Source organism: Hyperolius riggenbachi, chromosome 7 (genome assembly GCF_040937935.1).
Source record: "Hyperolius riggenbachi isolate aHypRig1 chromosome 7, aHypRig1.pri, whole genome shotgun sequence".
NCBI lineage: Eukaryota > Metazoa > Chordata > Amphibia > Anura > Hyperoliidae > Hyperolius > Hyperolius riggenbachi.
The window spans coordinates 35,367,865-35,387,067 of NC_090652.1; the positions used below are offsets into that span (position 1 = coordinate 35,367,865).

The 19,203-nt window shown below is 46.8% G+C and overlaps 1 protein-coding gene across 1 annotated transcript in view; it reads right to left on the bottom strand.

The window, feature by feature from the left end:
• LOC137524246 (up-regulator of cell proliferation-like) overlaps positions 1 to 18,644 on the bottom strand; it is a 41,138-nt gene extending 22,494 nt beyond the window's left edge. The window contains exons 1-2 of the mRNA XM_068243879.1: positions 18,594 to 18,644; positions 5,636 to 5,940 (exon numbers count right to left, since the gene is read on the bottom strand). Of these exons, the coding sequence (XP_068099980.1) occupies positions 5,636 to 5,921 (286 nt within the window). The 5' untranslated portion in view covers positions 5,922 to 5,940; positions 18,594 to 18,644. The remainder of the gene's footprint in view (positions 1 to 5,635; positions 5,941 to 18,593) is intronic.
• Positions 18,645 to 19,203: the final 559 nt, after the last annotated feature.

Genomic DNA, 19,203 nt, shown 5'->3' on the forward strand with positions numbered 1-19,203 from the left:
TTGATGAATATAATAAAAAGTAAAAATCGCAGGAGCAATCAAATAGCACCAATAGAAAGCTTTATTAGTGACAAGAAAAGGAGCCAAAATTCATTTAGGTGGTAGGTTGTATGAGCGAGCATTAAACCGTGAAAGCTGCAGCGGTCTGAATGGAAAAAAAGTGGCCGGTCCTTAAGGGGTGTAAAGCCCACGGTCCTCAAGTGGTTAAAGGACACATCCTGTGCGTGTGTCTGTGCGGGTGTCTGTGCGGGTGTCTGTGCGTGTGTCTGTGCGGGTGTCTGTGCGTGTGTCTGTGCGCGTGTGTGCGCGTGTGTCTGTGCGTGTGTCTGCGCGTGTCTGTGTGCGCGTGTGTCTGTGTGCGCGCGTGTCTGTGTGCGCGCGTGTCTGTGCGTGTGTCTGTGCGTGTGTCTGTGTGCGTGTGTGGTGTCCAGCATAGGGCAGTGTGTAGATAAATGTTGAGCTGTGGGGTGCACAGTTTTGCTTCCGTGGTTGCTGAGGGGGGGCGCGTCTTGTACGCGGGAGGATGCGGTACTTTTCTTCATCTTTGGTCTGTTTCTTTTCTCCCCTTCCCCTGGCGAGGTCGGCCTCATCACCGGAGGGGAGCGGGAGCCAATGGAGCTGCAGCGAGGGCATGGTTAGGTTGCCGGGAGCTGGAGGAAGCCCAAGGTAAGTGGATTTCTTTTGTTTTATTCCTTGGACCACTCCTTTAAGTGCGGATATAGACACTCTGGGCAGCAATGAACTCCTGGACTACTGGGTGCTCAGGCTTGACCTGTGGCCAGAGCTGTCACAATTTGCCATCCAACTTCTGGCTTGCATCCTGTCAGAAAGGACCTTCAGCGCAGCAGGAGGCATTGTGACTGACAAGAGAAGTCGCCTAGGTCAAAAAAGGGTTGAGTTCCTCACCTTTATTAAAATGAATGTGGCATGGATCCCGGAGGGCTACTGCCTGCCTGAAGACTAAGTCAGTCCCCACACACAGCATCTCTGCCTGCATGCCGCATGACTGCCTGCCCCAAGACTATTAAGTCCCCACACAGCATCTCTGCCTGCAGGCCGCTTGACTACCTTCTCGGCCACCACCAACTCCAGGTGGATTCTTGAATGTTTAAGGCCGCTGCTAGTATATTCAGTAAAGTTCCTTTTTAAAGCGACCCAAGCATTACATTTTTTTAAAGGAACCTCCCCCTATGGGAGGTTTGTAAATGATGTGGCCTTTAGTGTTGTGGCAGGATTTTATTTACATGTCCATATGGAAGCCTCCATCTTCTCTGTACCTTGCCTCAGAATCCGCAGGTTCCCGCAGTGTTTGAGTCCCCAGGGAGAAAAGTGCTATATAAATATTATTGTTATTGTTTGTATGTTCCCATCCATGCAATGCATGCCGTGGATGAGCATACCGGGAGATGCCGTTCCCATGGACAGTGCAGTTTCTAGGCTAAAATGCACCCAGGGCGAGGGTGTAAAAATTGGGCCCCCCCCCCCCCCCGAAGCAAGGTATGGGTGCCCGCAGTGTAGGTTAGCCAGGTCTAGTTGCACTCAGTATAGATTCCCTCAGAATAGGTACCCCAGTATAGGTAGCCAGCTATAGGTCCCCCCAGTATAGGTAGCCAGGCATAGGTGAGCCAGTATAGTTGCCTCCGGTATAGGTTAGCCAGGTAGGTACCTCCAGTATAGGTAGCCAGTATAGTTGCCCACAGTATAGGTTAGATAGGCAGGCGTCCCCGGTAGATAGTTAGGTGCCCCCAGTACAGGTTAGCTAGGTGGGTGCCTCTAATATAGGTTGCCAGAATAGTTGCCCCCAGCATAGGTTAGATAGGTAGATGCCCCCTGTACAGGTTAGTTAGGTAGGTGCCTCCAATATAGGTAGCCAGTATAGTTGTCACCTGTATAGACTAGCCAGGTAGGTAGATGCCCCCAATACAGGTTAGATAAGTTAATGCTCCCACTATAGGTTAGATAGGTAGCTGCCCCCCAGTATAGGTTAGATAGGTAGGTGCCCCCCAGTATAGGTTAGATAGGTAGGTGCCCCCCAGTATAGGTTAGATAGGTAGGTGCCCCCCAGTATAGGTTAGATAGGTAGCTGCCACCCAGTATAGGTTGGATAGGTAGGTGCCCCCAGTATAGGGTAGATTAGGTAGGTGCCCCTAGTATAGGTTAGATAGGTAGCTGCCACCCAGTTTAGGTTAGATAGGTAGGTGCCCCCCAGTATAGGTTAGATAGGTAGGTGCCCCCCAGTATAGGTTAGATAGGTAGGTGCCCCCCAGTATAGGTTAGATTAGGTAGCTGCCCCCTCAGTATAGGTTAGATTAGGTAGCTGCCCCCCAGGTTAGATAGGTAGGTGCCCCCCAGTATAGGTTAGATTAGGTAGGTGCCCCCCAGTATAGGTTAGATTAGGTAGGTGCCCCCCAGGATAGGTTAGATAGGTAGGTGCCCCCAGTATAGGTTAGATTAGGTAGGTGCCCCCAGTATAGGTTAGATTAGGTAGGTGCCCCCCAGTATAGGTTAGATTAGGTAGGTGCCCCCCAGGATATGTTAGATAGGTAGGTGCTCCCCAGGATAGGTTAGATAGGTAGGTGCCCCCCAGGATAGGTTAGATAGGTAGCTGCCCCAGTATAGGTTAGGTAGGTGCCCCCCATGATGAAGGGGGGAGCTGCAGCCGCGGGGAGGGCAGCCCGACCTCTCCCTCCCTTCCTCTCCCCGGGCCGCCCTCCGTGCGATCCCCCCTCGGAGTGCAGAGTAATGCAGCAGGGAAGCACTATGCATAACTACTCACCTTGCTGGCTCCAAGCGCTGCTCTCTCGCCGCCAGTCTCCTCTCTGCCTACACGCTGATACACACACGCTGCTAAACAGGAAGCAGCGTGTGTGTGTATCAGCGTGTAGGCAGAGAGGAGACTGGCGGCGAGAGAGCAGCGCTTGGAGCCAGTGAGGTGAGTAGTTATGCATTGCGCTTCCCTGCTGCATTACTCTGCACTCCGAGGGGGGATCGCACGGAGGGCGGCCCGGGGAGAGGAAGGGAGGGAGAGGTCGGGCTGCCCTCCCCGCGGCTGCGGCTCCCCCTCCATCACAGCGCCCCCCTCCCAGCAGCGCCCCGGGCGGCGGCACGCCCCGCACGGCCGTAGAAACGGCCATGCCCATGGATGTGGTTACAGAAAAAAGGCGCCACAGTAAATTTTGCGTTATAAAGAGAGCAGGCTGGCACTTGCAAATTCCAAAGGTATAAAACAGCTTAATTCACTCCGGCTGGTGCACTTTTAAAACATGCATTTATTACATAACATCTCTCTTGCCTACCCTGTATTCATGGCAGTGGGGTGAGGTGGGGGCGGTGAGGTCACCTAACGACCATTTCGCTCTACGAGCATCTTTAGAGGCTACTGCGCACGCCAGGATGCCGAAGTTTGGTACATTTAAATGAGGGATCTCTCCCAGGGAGCATAGCGCGCCGGACCTCGCCGCCAGCCCCACTTCCGGTGGAAGCCGCACCCCCTGACGTCTGCAACCAGGAAGATGGAGCGTTCCACCACTGGTGTAACAATAGGGAATGCGACCCCTGCCCCCGCAGGGGGCCCCGGGGGCCCGCTTGGGGCCGTTTTAGGGGGCTGGAGGGGTAGCAACATGAGGGCAAAGCCATGCCCACAGTCGGCGGGGAGGGGGGACAGTCCCCCACCTCCCTCACCTCGAGGCGCTCCCCTCCAGCTTAATGAGTGTCCGGGCATCGGCGGGCAGCAGCAGGCAACGGCTGATACCAGGGCCGAGGCAGAGGCAGGAGAGGCTCCAGCCTCAGGGCGCAGTGTAGGAGGGGGTGCACAACTCACTCAGCTATCATTCCCCTGTTGTATTTGAATAGGGAAATAAGAAAAGGGGATACATGGCAGTGACTGCAAGCCAGATAACTAGAGAATAAGGTGTTGGGGGGGGCCCTGGGGTGCCTCTTAGTCTAATAGCAATCAGTGTGTGACGGCTGGGGTAGGGAGGGTGAGGGGCGCACATGGGTGTCTCAGCCCTTGGGTGTGGGAGGACCTTGTCCCGGCTCTGGCTGATGCATACCTTCCGTCTTCCGTGCGCTCCAGCGTGCGTTCCTCACTCTAGTCTCTGATGCGACTTCCTGTTTCCCGTTTATACAGGAAGTCGCGTCATAGATTAGAGTGAGGAACGCACGCTGGAGCGCACGGAAGATATGTATCAGCCGTTGCTTTCTGCTGCCAGGACACTCATTAAGCTGGAGGGGAGCGCAGAGGGGAGAGCCCCGAGGTGGTGGGGGGGAGGGGGGACCGTCCCCCCTCCCCGCCGACTGTGGGCATGGCTTTCCCCTCATGCTGCGACCCCTCCAGCCCCCCAAAACGGCCCCGAGCGGGCCCCGGGGGGGGGAAGGGGCTTGCTCAGAATTTCTGCAGGGGGGCCCGGTGGGGCCTAGTTACGCCCCTGCGTTCCACGCTGGTTTTGGCTTCATGTACTCCATATTAATGGTGGATGCATGAATGCCAGACACCCACTAGGTGGTGCTAAAACGCAGGATTACAATCCTATGCATGTCTGTTAGACAGAAATTAACTGTCGTCAACAGTCCTGCATATACATACGAAGGCTCTAACAGTGAAAAAAGGGGAAAGGTTGATCAATTTAAAAGAAAAAGGGTATATATACCCATGTTTAATTTCCAACATCATGGTATACAAGTAGTTAGACAATTCATTAATGAAATTCATGCATCCACCATTAATATGGGGTACATGAAGCCAGAACCAGCGTGGAACGCTCCATCTTCCTGGTTGCAGACGTCAGGTGGCGTGGCTTCCACCAGAAGTGGGGCTGGCGGCGAGGTCCGGCACGCTATGCTCCTTGGGAGAGATCCCTCATTTAAATGTACCGAACTTCGGCATCCTGATGTGCGCAGTAGCTTCTGAAGACGCTCGTAGAGCGAAACGGTCGTTAGGCGACCCCACCGCCCCCACCTCACCCCACAGCCACGAATACAGAATAGGCAAGAGATGTTATGTGATAACTGCATGTTTTAAAAGTGCACCAGCCAAAGTGAATAAAGCTGTTTTATACCTTTGGAATTTGCAAGTGCCAGCCTGCTCTCTTTATAACTTAATACTGCTGCCTGTCTTTTCCTGGCTTGAGCACGCAATAGTGGATACATAACTACCATGTTTACTACTTCCATACGTCTGTGAATACTGTTGTCAATCAAGATGGCAGAGTTACTGCAGTGCCTGTTCTATACTCTAATTTGCTTTCTAATACGGTAAATTTTGCATTGGGGAAAGCCACTAGTGGAATATTGGTAAATTGACAGATATTCCACTACTATCACTGTCTAAAATATCAGTAATTTTTACCAATATTGCTACTGCCTAATACTAACATATCCCTCCCTCCCGCCGCAATTTCTACTGATATCTGTGTCGCAAACGCCGCTAAGTTCTCCATCTCCTATGCTATTATTGGGATGCCTGATTCTGCTATTTATTGGATGTTGGCAGCACCCAAATTGCCCTTATCGACATCCACATTGCAGTTTATATGCCGCCCATTTTACCAAAGCGCCTCGAGTACCCCCAAAAATTTGCTTTATTACAAAATATCATTCATTAGGTACAGTCATTGAATTGACAAAGGTAACTCACCCTCCGTGGAGCCATCAGATACACCATGCAAGGCCGGAAAACTTTTCAGAAGCTGATCCAGGAACTTGTCACAGGCATCCTCTCCTTTCTGTGTGATTATATCTATCAGCTGGGCTGTTCTCTCTCTGGATCCTGCAGCCTCATGCAGTTCTTTGTTCTCCTGAAGGGTTATGAGGTTCAGGGCTTCACACTGATTGCACAAAAGATCAACATTTTCTTCAACCACTTGTCTTTGCTTCCACCCCAGATGTCTAATGATCTGTGATGCTGTATTGATGGAAGTCATGATATCTGTATCGCTCCTCCTGAGAAGATGTGTAATGCACAGTTACAAACACGAAAGGTAAGTGATCTTACATTTCAAATAATTTTAGTAAAATTGACCCTGAACATTTGCTATTGTTACATTTAAATGGTGTGAGGGTTGGCAACTCAGTATAGACATAGTTGACAACCTACTACTTTCTCTGATATACAGAAGTGTAGAAAAATAAATAATCTGGACACAAGTTGGGTGTAGTGCTGATGTACAGATTCAAGTAATGTTACATTATCCACAGTTTTGGCTGTTTGGTTTATTAAAGTCGAAACCCCAAAAACATGTGAAGTCTCCATGTCAGAAGAGAAGATCTGTTCAGTGGGAACCTCCTGATCAAACAGAGCTATCCACCCTGCTGAAGTTGCCGGGAAGAAATCCAACAGAACAACAAATGATGGGTGTTCAGCAAGTATAGGGAATGCCCACATTTTATTGCATCATTGCACTGTATCTACTTTGTGGAAAATGATGCAACGATGTGAGAAAATAGGATTATTTTCGCTATCTCTTGAAACCTTGTCATTTGTTGTTCTGTTGGATGTACGTATATACTCAAGTACAAGTCGACCTTGTGTATAAGTCGACTCCAATATTCACCCCTCTTAAGCTGGAATTTTTTTTATTGACTCAAGTTTGAGTCTACCCAGCAAAGTTAATGGCTGCACTTGGAGCTCAGGAGGGGTTAATGACTGCACTGCATCCAGTATTGCAGCCATTAACCCCTCCTGTCCCTTAAGTGCAGCCAATAACTCCTCCAGGCCCGCAAGTGCTGCAATTATTCACTCCCTTTTATGCAGCCCAGTATTTGCCCCCCTACCCCTTTCCTTGTTAATTGTTGTGGCCAGGCCTTTCACACCTGTGTTATTTTGGCATTTCCTTTCCTCAAAGTGTCACTTACCACAAGGTAAATTGCTGCAGATGTCACTATTAAAACACACATTACTCAGTGAGCTGAGTGTTGTCCATGACTCATGTATAAGTCGATATCTATACATTTATGAATTGAATCAGGCCTAAATTTCTAGACTTATACTCGAGTATATACAGTATGTAGGCCATACTGTAATGAGCATCTTTAGTGGCCATTCAGTGGCAGCCTCTCCACATGCTTGTTGTGGCAGGCATCTTTTGGATGCATATTATCAACCCTTGTACATCTCCATCTAGGACTTGCTACTAGTTGGAGCCATTGTGAGTCTGTTGATGTAGCAAGTTAGATAACTGCTGTTCGAGGAGATTAGCACAATATAATGTAGGTATGAAGGAGGAAAAGGCTCATTAAACTTGTGTTTATGTATCAGTAAGCAAATACACTTCATGTTTTGAGGTTACCCCACTCCTCAGGTGTACATGCATCACTGAAATACAGCATATATATATACTGTATATATGAGAGGTATATATACAGAGGTGCCAAGCATCATCCAGACTTGACGCTGTGTTGTTGCTCCTGTCCCTTATTGCCTGAAGAAGCGGGTTTTGCCCGTGAAACGCGTTGCGACTGTTTACTGGGAGCATTTGAATAAATTGTGTATATAATTTTTGGAAAACAACAGCCTTGTTGTCTGTTTATGGTTAGCTGGTCCACCACCGCAACCAAAACATTTTAAACTTTTTATCTATTTTTATACTTCCGGCGCCTCTGTTTACCTTTACGCATCTAGAAGTCCACCCTTGGTGGAAGGGTGATCTACCCTACAATTTCCTCTATCCACAGAGAGCGACGTTTTACTCCTGAGTGGGGACAGGCTTGTTCTCCCCACCTGCCTTTAACAGTGGTTGCTTCAGAGGCAACCCTGGTTTGTGAGTATATTACTTACTTTTCATTTACCTCCCATCCCCTACTAATACTTACTACATTATATTGTGCTCTCGGTCTTCTATCTTTTCATATATATATATATGTACGTAAGTGCATGTCCCTTTACATTTTTGCATGGGGCCCTATGGTTTGTAGTTATTTGTGGGGATCTGCATTGGTGGGCAGGATGAAATAACCATGCAGGCCTGATATGGGCAACCAGCAAGGATATGACAAGCATTCTGTGCAAACCTTCTGAGGAAATTAAATTATATCTAGACGTGTACCCTGGGAATACGCTGCTTGCTATAAAAGTCCACAGAGGACCTTCACAACTTGTAGTTCCTTGGAGATAGCAAAGATGCTAGGACTATCCTGGTTTCTGACCAGCGACCGCGTTCTCCTACCAAACATTGCACTGATCTATATGCCGGTAACATTTTATTCCCGTTTTATTTTGTTTATGACCAAACTGTCTTGTTGTGTGTCTTCGTAATTTTTACTTTGTTTTTGTAAATCTTTTGTATATTTACCTTTCTGCACTGTTCCACTTTTTTCTGGAATATTAAATATTTATTTAATAAGTTTGACTTCCGAAGTACTAGCAAAAACTCATAGTCTTGGAGAGACTGCAGTGTAATTTGTGTTACAAGTTCAGTGCCTGATTGTGCCTTGCTACTGTGTGATTGTATTGTGTGTGTGGCGTTCTTGTATTCTGGCCTAAAGAGCAAAGCTGACCCAAATACGAAAACGCTGGACTGAGTGCAGGCCCCTCCACAGCAGAGTGGGACTTATTGGAGTGTCTAGCACAGCCATGGGCAAACTTGGCCCTCCAGCTGTTCCGGAACTACAAGTTCCACAATGCATTGCAGGAGTCTGACAGCCACAGTCATGACTCATAAAGGCAAATGCATTGTGGGACTTGTAGTTCCGTAACAGCTGGAGGGCCGAGTTTGCCCATGCCTGGTCTAGCAGCAGTTAGTGGTGGCAGTGAGAAGTGTTTTTGAGTGGTGACAGCCTTGTGTTAGCTTGAATAAGGCTGCTTCCCCTCGCAACCTAATCCAACCCCCAGTTGGGAACCGTTTCTGCAGGCTCCTCCTGAGCTCCAGAGGTGAGGATGAGGCCCTTGTCCATCGTCTAAACAAGGGCTCTCTTCCAGTGCTCCCCATACATGGACCATGCGGGCTGGTATAGCTCAGGCTGCGGAGCCCCATGCTGTCCAAGCCCTACATTCTGGCTAGCCCAGCCTGCATGGGTGACAAGGGGTTAAAGAGGCTTTGGAGGGGGATCCTATGTAATTGTTTTTTATTTTACTTTTTTAATAGTGCAAACAATAGGTAGATTTGCCATACAGCAGTATTGTGGCTGTGCAGTGATCCCTGGCCAAAATATTACCACTTCCAATGGGTTTCCAGGTGATTAGTACACACTGCACACTGTCCATCTGGAAACCCCAGCAGGAAAGTCACTGCTCTTTCTGTTGACACATGTAAATTTACACTACTGATAGGTATATACATCATCTGTCATTTAACCACATTTAAAGCGGACCTGAACTCAGAACTTCCTCTCTTCTCTAAAAAATAAGCAGCAGCATAATAACCTTTAAAGAAAAAACATTTCTTTGTTACAGTTGGTACAAATCCTGCAATTTATCTACTGTGTGTCTACTTCCTGCTTTCATGAAAGCAGACATATTGTTAACATCCTGTATTTACCAACTAGCTCTCTGCCATGGCAGTCAGCTGACGCAGCTGAGGGATCAAATTACAACTTGTGATTAGTCACAGATGGGGGGATTAGACAGGCTAAACTCTCTAAATACATACAGGGTGCATTTCTCTCTGTTTTCCTTCTGTCCTAACATAGCTAGCACATGTGGTGATTCTAGCATGTATGGGGTGCTTTGCTATTAAAGAGGAACTCCAGTGAAAATAATGTAATAAAAAAGTGCTTCATTTTTACAATAATCCTACCTAATAAAACCACACTGTCTCTGCTTTCCCTGTATCCGTGCTCTTTGCAAGCGTGCATTCGCGGCACACAGACGTTACAAACAGGAGGACAAGGGCAGGAGGGCGGCCGTTGGTGGGCGTGGCCGGGAGTGCGGCCATGTGCGTGCGTGGCGGGTAGCGTGGCCGTGCACGTGCGGCGGTGAGTGCGGGTGGGTGCCCTTGGGAAGGGGGTCTCGTCCCAGCATTAGCGCCCGTTTTTTTTAACAGGCGGGCTAATTAACTAGTTATGTATAGAGGATTTAGCCAGTGTTTGCCCATTGTAAAATCTTTCCTCTCCCTGATTTACATTCTGACATTTATCACATGGTGACATTTTTACTGCTAGCAGGTGATGTCAGTGGAAGGAGATGCTGCTTGCTTTTTTCGCAGTTGGAAACAGCTGTTATTTCCCACGATGCAAAAAGGCTCCCACGGTTTGATGTCCGCACCATGGTCATTTTTGAGAAAACCGATTTTAAAAATGCAAAGTAAAATGGTTTTTAAACTCTGGAAAATTACAGTTTAAAAAACATTTTTCGATTTTCTCAAAAACTACAGTTGCAAAAACTAAGTCTTTTTGAAAAATCATTTTTTTGTACTTGTACCCACTATTCTCCTTAACATATTAATTACCCGTGTACCCATAGTCTCTTAACTCAGCAATTTTGGCAGCAATAGCATGTATGGGGGCTTTGCTATTCACAGCCAAAGTCGGCATGAAATTATGTGTAAATTACAAATGCTTGCAAATACATACAATGTTAATTACGCTTTTCCCAGAAATTTCGCATTACGATTACGATGCGTAAATGCAAATTATGATGCATAATTAGGCATAGGCCTAAATAGGCAATTTCTGCTCATCACTACGCCAGTTAGGCTAACTGGCTTTGAATACCTAATTCACATCAATAACTGGAATTTTCCAAGCTACTGGAAGGCCCATTCACACTTAAAAGTGCAAAACGCCGGCGATGTTTTGCGGGAGTGATTTTTCCGTGATTACACGTGGAAAAATCACTGGACACTGCAGCGATTTTTCCGCAATCGCGTCTAGCGCTTCTATAGCACTGAAACGCGATTGCCGGGAAATCGCCTGAAAATGGTGCAGGGTACACGTTTGCGTTTGACGATGTGTGTTAATCGCCAGCGATTAACGCAAATCGCCCAAGTAAGAACGGGCCCATAGGGTATTATAGCACTAGTGGTTTAAAAAGCGCTTGCGCTTGAGCGTTTTGCGGCGCTTTTTAAAGTGTGAATGGGCCCTAAAGGTTCAAATAACAAAGTGTATGTAAACTTGCAATCCACTGTAATTGTGATTTAGCCAATGAAAAGTAATATACCGGAATATGGCCCATATGCAATTAACTTTTTTTCCTCAGTTTTCTCCAGGTGGTGTTTTTAAACTTGTCAATAAAATGCCTTTTAAGCCACCGGAAAGCTAGAAAATACTTTTTGGTACTTTCTTAATTGAAAAATACTGGAAAGTTATTTTAAATACAAGATGAAAAACTATCTCCTAGGAGAAAACTCAGGTGAAAAAGTTAATTGCATATGGGCCCCCTGTCTCTAAACATTATTGAAAAATCAGTTTTGTTTGAATTCCTGCCTTCAGCTGTAAACTTCATCTAAAACATGCCAACATAAAACATGAACATCATTGAATCGTTTAATCTACCACTCTTATCCTTTGCTGGCCTAAAGGTACAAATGGAGATTCTATGCTAAATTAGTCTTCTACGAATCGATCAAGCCTTAGTACTTTGGTTTAGTATATTGATGGGTTCCTTCAGTCATTAGTTTTGACTTAGATTAGCAATGAACACAATGGGGGGTTTAGGAGAGATGGGGATGGGCAGGAAACAGAGGGAAGCTCATAGTGGGGTTGTAGGGCTGGTAATATGACCCTAGGGGGAGATTTATCAACGCATTACCGACAGTTTTTCCTTCTAAAACTGTTCTAACCAGCAGAAGAACAGTTCTGCATGATAGTAAGAAGCTTCCCAAAGCCTATGTAATAGCGGCAGTTTAGGGTGGATTTCTAGAACTACACTACAGTTAAGAAAAGTGCAAATCCATTCCTTAACTGCTAAGAAGTGCTCATTAGCAGTTCTTCAGATATTGCAGGCTAGATGTGATTTGTGGAGGGCTCCTCCCCCCCTCTCAGAGCTTGCTGACAGCAGGTGTGTTGGTTACCTCAGCAACAGTAATTTCTCTCACACTGCACTGCCTGAGAGACCTTCCTAACTCCTTCTATTCCTTACAGTTTAAGAAGGAATCTGCACTAGCTAGTGATTTCTTAGGATGTCTGAGACAATTCTGCGTGGATTTCTAAAAACGTACTAATATTTTGTCTCAGACACTCTTGATAAATCTGGCCCTAGGTGTGGGCAGGAGACTGAGGAGACAAGATCCAGGTGGTAGGCATAACGAGGTGACATAACAGATGGAGAGTGCATAAGCTATGGTGGCAGAGGGTACAGTATGATGGGCTAGGTCGAAATGCGAAGGCCAGGAGAGGTGACATAGAGGTGGAGAGTTAGATAAGGGGTGTGTGAGTGGGTAGGTGAGAGTCAGGACAGGTAATATGAAGGATGAAAGGATACATATAAGGTGGGTGGGATAGATTTAGGAGAGGTAAAATGAGGGGGTAAAAGGACAAATTATTGGTCAGTGGGTACTTGAGGATTAGTCAAATCAAGAAAGAAGGATGGGAGTATAAATGAGGAGTGGGTGGGTGCACGGAGGTCAGGAAAGAAAGCATGGAGAGTAGAGAGTGAGTGAGATTGTTGGGTCAGTAGAAGTGACATGAAGGTAACAGGATAGATGAGGGGTAAGTGGGAATGAAAAGAGGTAATATGGAAAAAATGGATAGATAGTAAGTAGGTGCATAGGTGATAGAAAAGGTTACATGGGGGAAAGGTTATACAAAATACATACATTTCTTTATGTATTTACTGATGCAGAAGTATGAAATAATGATAATTTACTCCCTTCAGGTCCACCAAATGCAGTAGATCTACACAGAAACTCAACCATAAACTCCAATACATATATATATCACTCCTTACTTCATACTGTATACTTCACACTCCCATTCACACTTGTGCACTTTACAAGCAAATTCAGCATCGCTGAAAATCGCTAGCGTTTTGAAAAACGCTTGTACAGTACAACGGAAACTACCGTATATGGAAGTGTTCTCATCTAAGCGATTTGCAATTTGCTGAAAAGCAAATGCCTGCAGCATTTTCTGAGCGATTAGCATATCAATGTGAAGTATAGGAGCGCTGGTAAATCGCTCTGGAAGCGCTGGCCTGTTCACAATCAACAGAGTTTTTCCAGCGATTTTCCAGCAATTTTACTCCAGCGATTTTCCAGCAATTTTACTCATCAAACCTTGCAGTTTACCCACAAAACACCTCTTTATCCTGTGCAGATGTCATTTCCTGTTTATGGAAGACAGACACAGCTTATTGAACTAGAAATTGCAAAACGCTAAACGCTGAAAATAGCTTTTTGTACAGTAAAAAAATCGCTGGAAAATCTCTAGAAAAAAACGCTGGAAAACTCCAGAAAATCACTCAACATTTGCAATTGCATTTAGCGATTTCAAGTGTGGATGGGCCCTTACCTTACTTATTTGAAGTACAATGCTCAGAAAAAAAAATGCAGCAAGATAGCCTTGTCTTGGAGTCATTGTTTCAGCTAGGTCAAGATACAACATAATCTATTTCCTCACGGTCATCACCAACTGAAGTAACAATAGTAGGAATGGTTTAATAGCATAGCATCATACAGCAAAGTAAGCACAGCCTATTTCATAAGCAATAAACTGAAAAACAAAAATCCAGGATAAACATATTACAGCTTCATGACAGAAGGATAGATTAGAAGGTGACATGGAGTGGGGTGGAAAGTTGGATAAGAGGTTGGTGAATAGCAGAAGCAATAAGGAGGAATAAATCAGTAATAAATGGGTGGGTGTTGGTCAAAAAAGTAGCATGGAGGGTAGATAGATGAGGGGTAGGTGTGTAGATGGGAGACAGAAGAGATGACATTGGGGAAGAAAGCTTAGATTGCAGATGGGTCAGCAGATAGATGGTAAAAAAGGGCCAGGAGAGGTGACATTAATGTGAATGCTTAGATAAGGTAAGGTTGTGTAGGTGAAGTTCAGGAAAAGTAATGTAGGGTTTGGAAGAATAGATGGGGCTTGGGAGAGCATTCAGGAAAGCTGATGCGATTGGTGGGAGGATAGATTATGGGTAATACAGGGAAGAGTTAGATAAAGGAGGTGGTCAGGAGGCATGGCATGAATGAAGGAGATGAGTGATGGGTGGGTATGTGAGAACCAGTTGATGTAGCATTTGGCTGGGCGGTAAGAAGTGGGTAGAAGTGAAAGTAGAGGAAAGGGGTGGGTAGACAGGTGAAGTAGCGGAAAGGGGATATGGAAGGTTTCAAGGCTACATGAGGGGTGGGTGGTAGTCTGGTGGGGTGACATAGGGATTGGAAGATAGGCAAGGAATTGGTGGGTTAATGAGGATAGGAGACATCACATGGTAGGTAGGAAGATAGGTTAGGTTCCGGGATGGGTAAGTGAGGCTCAAGAGAGGAAATGTGGTGGTAGGCAGTGGACAGGAGAGATGTCATGAGGGTGGAAAGATAGATGAATATTGGGTGAGTACACAAGAGTCTGGAAAAGTCACAAAAGGAAAGGCGTATAGATGAGGTTGTGCAGGTGACATTTAAGAGATGTCACATTAGGTTGGTAAGGATCATAAAAAATGGAAAGAGTGATGGAAAATGAGGTCGGTGTGTAGATTAAGTTCAGAAAAACCCTGCTACAATATATACAAAGGTGTTGGAGAAAAGATTGGGTGGGATGAGGAAAGGTAATATGAGATACAGATGAGAGTCAGAAAAGTTGCTTTTAACCCTTGGTCCATGTGCAGAATGCAGCATGGACATACCACTTCTGTGGTGTACATCCATAGTTTGCTGCATGCTGCTTTACTTAGGCGGCAATTATAAAGGCACAGAAACAAAATGATGGTACATCAGATTCAATGGGAAGGAGTATTCTAGCTTCAGCAGCTAGGCCAGTTAAGAGGTGGAAGCTGAAATAGGCAAGAAAAGAGACAGGTATTGGGAATGAGTGGGAAGTGTGTGGCTGGGGAGGATGGTTACTGTGGGATCTTTGAAGAGAATCATGCTTGCGAGGCAGGAGGGGGGCAGCTGGAGGATGGGGATTATGTAGTAAGCGAATTATGTACAGGACTGTGGAGTTGGAGTTGAGGAGTTGGTGCAATGTTGGGTACCTGGAGTAGTGTTGGGCGAACATCTGGATGTTCGGGTTCGGGGTGGTTCGGCCGAACATGCCCCTGATATTCGGCATGTTCGAGCCGAACCCAACCCGAACATGTCCCTTTGGGGCCCCTATAGGGTCCCAGCATAAAGGGAGAGCATGCCCCGAGCGCGGGGGGGGGGGGGGGTCGGAAATGCCCCCCACCCCTCCCCGCTAAGCTCTCCCTTCTGCCGGTACCCTATAAAATAAAATTTAAGTGCCCCGAAAGTACCTGAGGAGGAGGGCAGGAAGAGGGCAGCCGGAGATCCTAGGCGCTAGTACCATCTGGTACTTCCGCCCTCTCTTGACGCACTTCCTGTTTACATTTGAAGTCGCGTCAAGAGTGCGCAGAAGTACCGCGATGACGCGAACGAGGGTAGGCGTCATCTACATGATGACACGTACCCTCGTACGCATCATCGCGGTACTTCTGCGCACTCTTGACGCGACTTGTAAATGTAAACAGGAAGTGCGTCAAGAGAGGGCGGAAGTACCAGATGGTACTAGCGCCTAGGATCTCCGGCTGCCCTCTTCCTGCCCTCCTCCTCAGGTACATTCGGGGCACTTAAATTTTATTTTATAGGGTACCGGCAGAAGGGAGAGCTTAGCGGGGAGGGGTGGGGGGCATTTCCGAGACCCCCCCCCCCCTCACGCTCGGGGCATGCTCTCCCTTTATGCTTGGACCCTATCGGGGGCTATGTTTGGCCACGGCTGTGTTCGGCCGAACAAACAAGGCCTGTTGGAGTTCGGGCAGGGTGCCCGAGCACCCTCCCGAACACCACGAGGTGTCCGGCGGAGCCCGAACCGAACTCGTACAGCCCAAAATCCGGGCGAACCCGAACAGTGGCGAACACTGTTCGCCCATCACTAACCTGGAGTCAGAGTTGGTGGTTTCATAAACTGATGGGTGGGGAGTTGGAGTCAGATGTTTTTTGCACCAACTCCATAGCCCTGGTAAGTATTAGATTAAGGAGTTGGAGTCAAAGAGTCAGAGCAATTTAGGGTACCTCGAGTTGGAGTCATTGGTCATAAAGTGAGGAGTCTGATTATTTTTTTAAACCGACTCCACAGCCCCAGTTATGGATGGCAATTTACGTCATGGTGTACGTCCAGGCTACAGTAGTTGGACGCAGAAGCATGTGACCTCTTGCCTGGTTTGGTATCAGGGCTCCAGCTCCACAATTACAATAGGTACAAATAGGTCCTGGATTTTTGCTATTTAGTTGCTATACTAATTTTCATCCAAGGGCTTTTATATGGTAAGTGGCTTGACCCATTGTGATTTCATCTCTTATGTATTTAAATCTACAGTTAGCAAATTAGTGTTGGGCGAACACCTGGATGTTCGAGTTCGCGAACGTTCGCCGAACATGGCCGCGATGTTCGGGTGTTCGCGCCGAACTCCGAACATAATGGAAGTCAATGGGGACCCGAACTTTCGTGCTTTGTAAAGCTTCCTTACATGCTACATACCCCAAATTTGCAGGGTATGTGCACCTTGGGAGTGGGTACAAGAGGGAAAAAAATATTTGAAAAAGAGCTTATAGTTTTTGAGAAAATTGATTGTAAAGTTTCAAAGGAAAAAATGTCTTTTAAATGCGGAAAATGTCATTTTTCTTTGCACAGGTAACATGCTTTTTGTCGCCATGCAGTCATAAATGTAATACAGATAAGAGGTTCCAGGAAAAGGGACCGGTAACGCTAACCCAGCAGCAGCACACGTGATGGAACAGGAGGAGGGCGGCGCAGGAGGAGAAGGCCACGCTTTGAGACACAACAACCCAGGCCTTGCATGAGGACAAGAAGCGTGCGGATAGCAATGCATTTTGTCGCCATGCAGTCATAAATGTAATACAGATAAGAGGTTCCGTAAAAAGGGACCGGCAACGCTAACCCAGCAGCAGCACACGTGATGGAACAGGAGGAGGCGCTGGAGGAGAAGGCCACGCTTTGAGGCGCAACCCAGGCCTTGCATGAGGACAAGAAGCGTGCGGATAGCAATGCATTTTGTTGCAGTACAGTGACAGTACAGAAATGCTATATAGTGGTGGGTGAGCGATGTACTACTATTCCCAGCAGCGACACAGATCACAATGCTATACAGTGGTGGGTGAGCGGTGTACTACTATTCCCAGCAGCGACACAGAGCACAATGCTATACAGTGGTGGGTGAGCGGTGTACTACTATTCCCAGCAGCGACACAGAGCACAATGCTATACAGTGGTGGGTGAGCGGTGTACTACTATTCCCAGCAGCGACACACAGCACAATGCTATACAGTGGTGGGTGAGCGGTGTACTACTGTTCCCAGCAGCGACACAGAGCACATTGCTATACAGTGGTGGGTGAGCGGTGTACTACTATTCCCAGCAGCGACACAGAGCACAATGCTATACAGTGGTGGGTGAGCGGTGTACTACTGTTCCCAGCAGCGACACAGAGCACAATGCTATACAGTGGTGGGTGAGCGGTGTACTACTATTCCCAGCAACGACACAGAGCACAATGCTATACAGTGGTGGGTGAGCGGTGTACTACTATTCCCAGCAGCGACACAGAGCACAATGCTATACAGTGGTGAGTGAGCGGTGTACTACTATTCCCAGCAGCGACACAGAGCACAATGCTATACAGTGGTGGGTGAGCGGTGTACTACTATTCCCAGCAGCGACACAGAGCACAATGCTATACAGTGGTGGGTGAGTGGTGTACTACTGTTCCCAGCAGCGACACAGAGCACTAAGCTATACAGTGGTGGGTGAGCGGTGTACTACTATTCCCAGCAGCGACACAGAGCACAATGCTATACAGTGGTGGGTGAGCGGTTTACTACTGTTCCCAGCAGCGACACAGAGCACAATGCTATACAGTAGTGGGTGAGCGGTGTACTACTATTCCCAGCAGCGACACAGAGCACAATGCTATACAGTGGCGGGTGAGCGGTGTACTACTGTTCCCAGCAGAGACACAGAGTGGCAGTAAACACAATGCTATACAGTGGTGGGTGAGCGGTGTACACAGAGTGGCAGTAAACACAATGCTATATAGTGTGGATGAGCGGTGTACTACTGTTCCCAGCAGCAACACAATGACTGGGGGGACCCTGGCTAGCCTGGCTGGAGAGAGAACTACCCTGCCTGCCTACCCAAAGCTAAACCCACAGACAAATGGCGGAGAAATGACGTGGATCGGGTATTTATTTACCCGAACCACGTGACCCGTTCGGCCAATCAGAGCGCGTTTGGGTCCGAACCACGTGACCCATTCGGCCAATCACAGCGCTAGCCGAACGTTCGGGGAACATTCGGCCATGTGCTCTTAGTTCGGCCATATGGCCGAACGGTTTGGCCGAACAGGGTGATGTTCTGCAGAACCCGAACAGTGGCGAACACTGTTCGCCCAACACTATTAGCAATGCTTGGAGCAGTTGCGCTAATAGCAATAATTAGTTGCATCTAGCCAGCATTACAAAGAAAGCTGTGCAGCCTGTGCTCATTACCTGAATGTTTTTCAAAAGCCAAGTTAACACCTTGAGGTTCCTCTGTAGGTGTCCTTTCTTCATAAGCTACAGGTGGTCTGTACAGACTATATATATAAGCCAACAGATGGAACAGGTGGGTCTTTACTGGAAATAAACGTCACAAGAACATGAAGGTTGCTATAAAAAGAAAGCTGTGGAAGCTATCATTAAACAGATTGGCTTTTATTCAAATAAATATCCTTCCAAAACACCAAGAGAAGTTACTTTCATTTTCACTGTCTATCTTTAGCTTAATCTTATGCAGCAGCTGAGATGATATCTTGGTAAACATCGATGTACACATTAGGCATTTTTTTCAGGAAAATTATCAACAATTTTTGTTATATTTGTAAAGATACTTATAAGGATCAAAATAAAACAACAACAAAAAGACATGAAGGGGAAATCTTCACCAGACACATTTTTGTCTGCATACTTTCCATAGTGATTTTACAGACATCCATTCTAAAGCTGGCCACTAACGGTCCAATTTCTAGCGAAAAATCATTCGAGCAATCAGAAATTCTGATCGGATGAAAAATCGTTCACTACACCATCAACTAACCAATCATTGCTTCCTATCTATCAC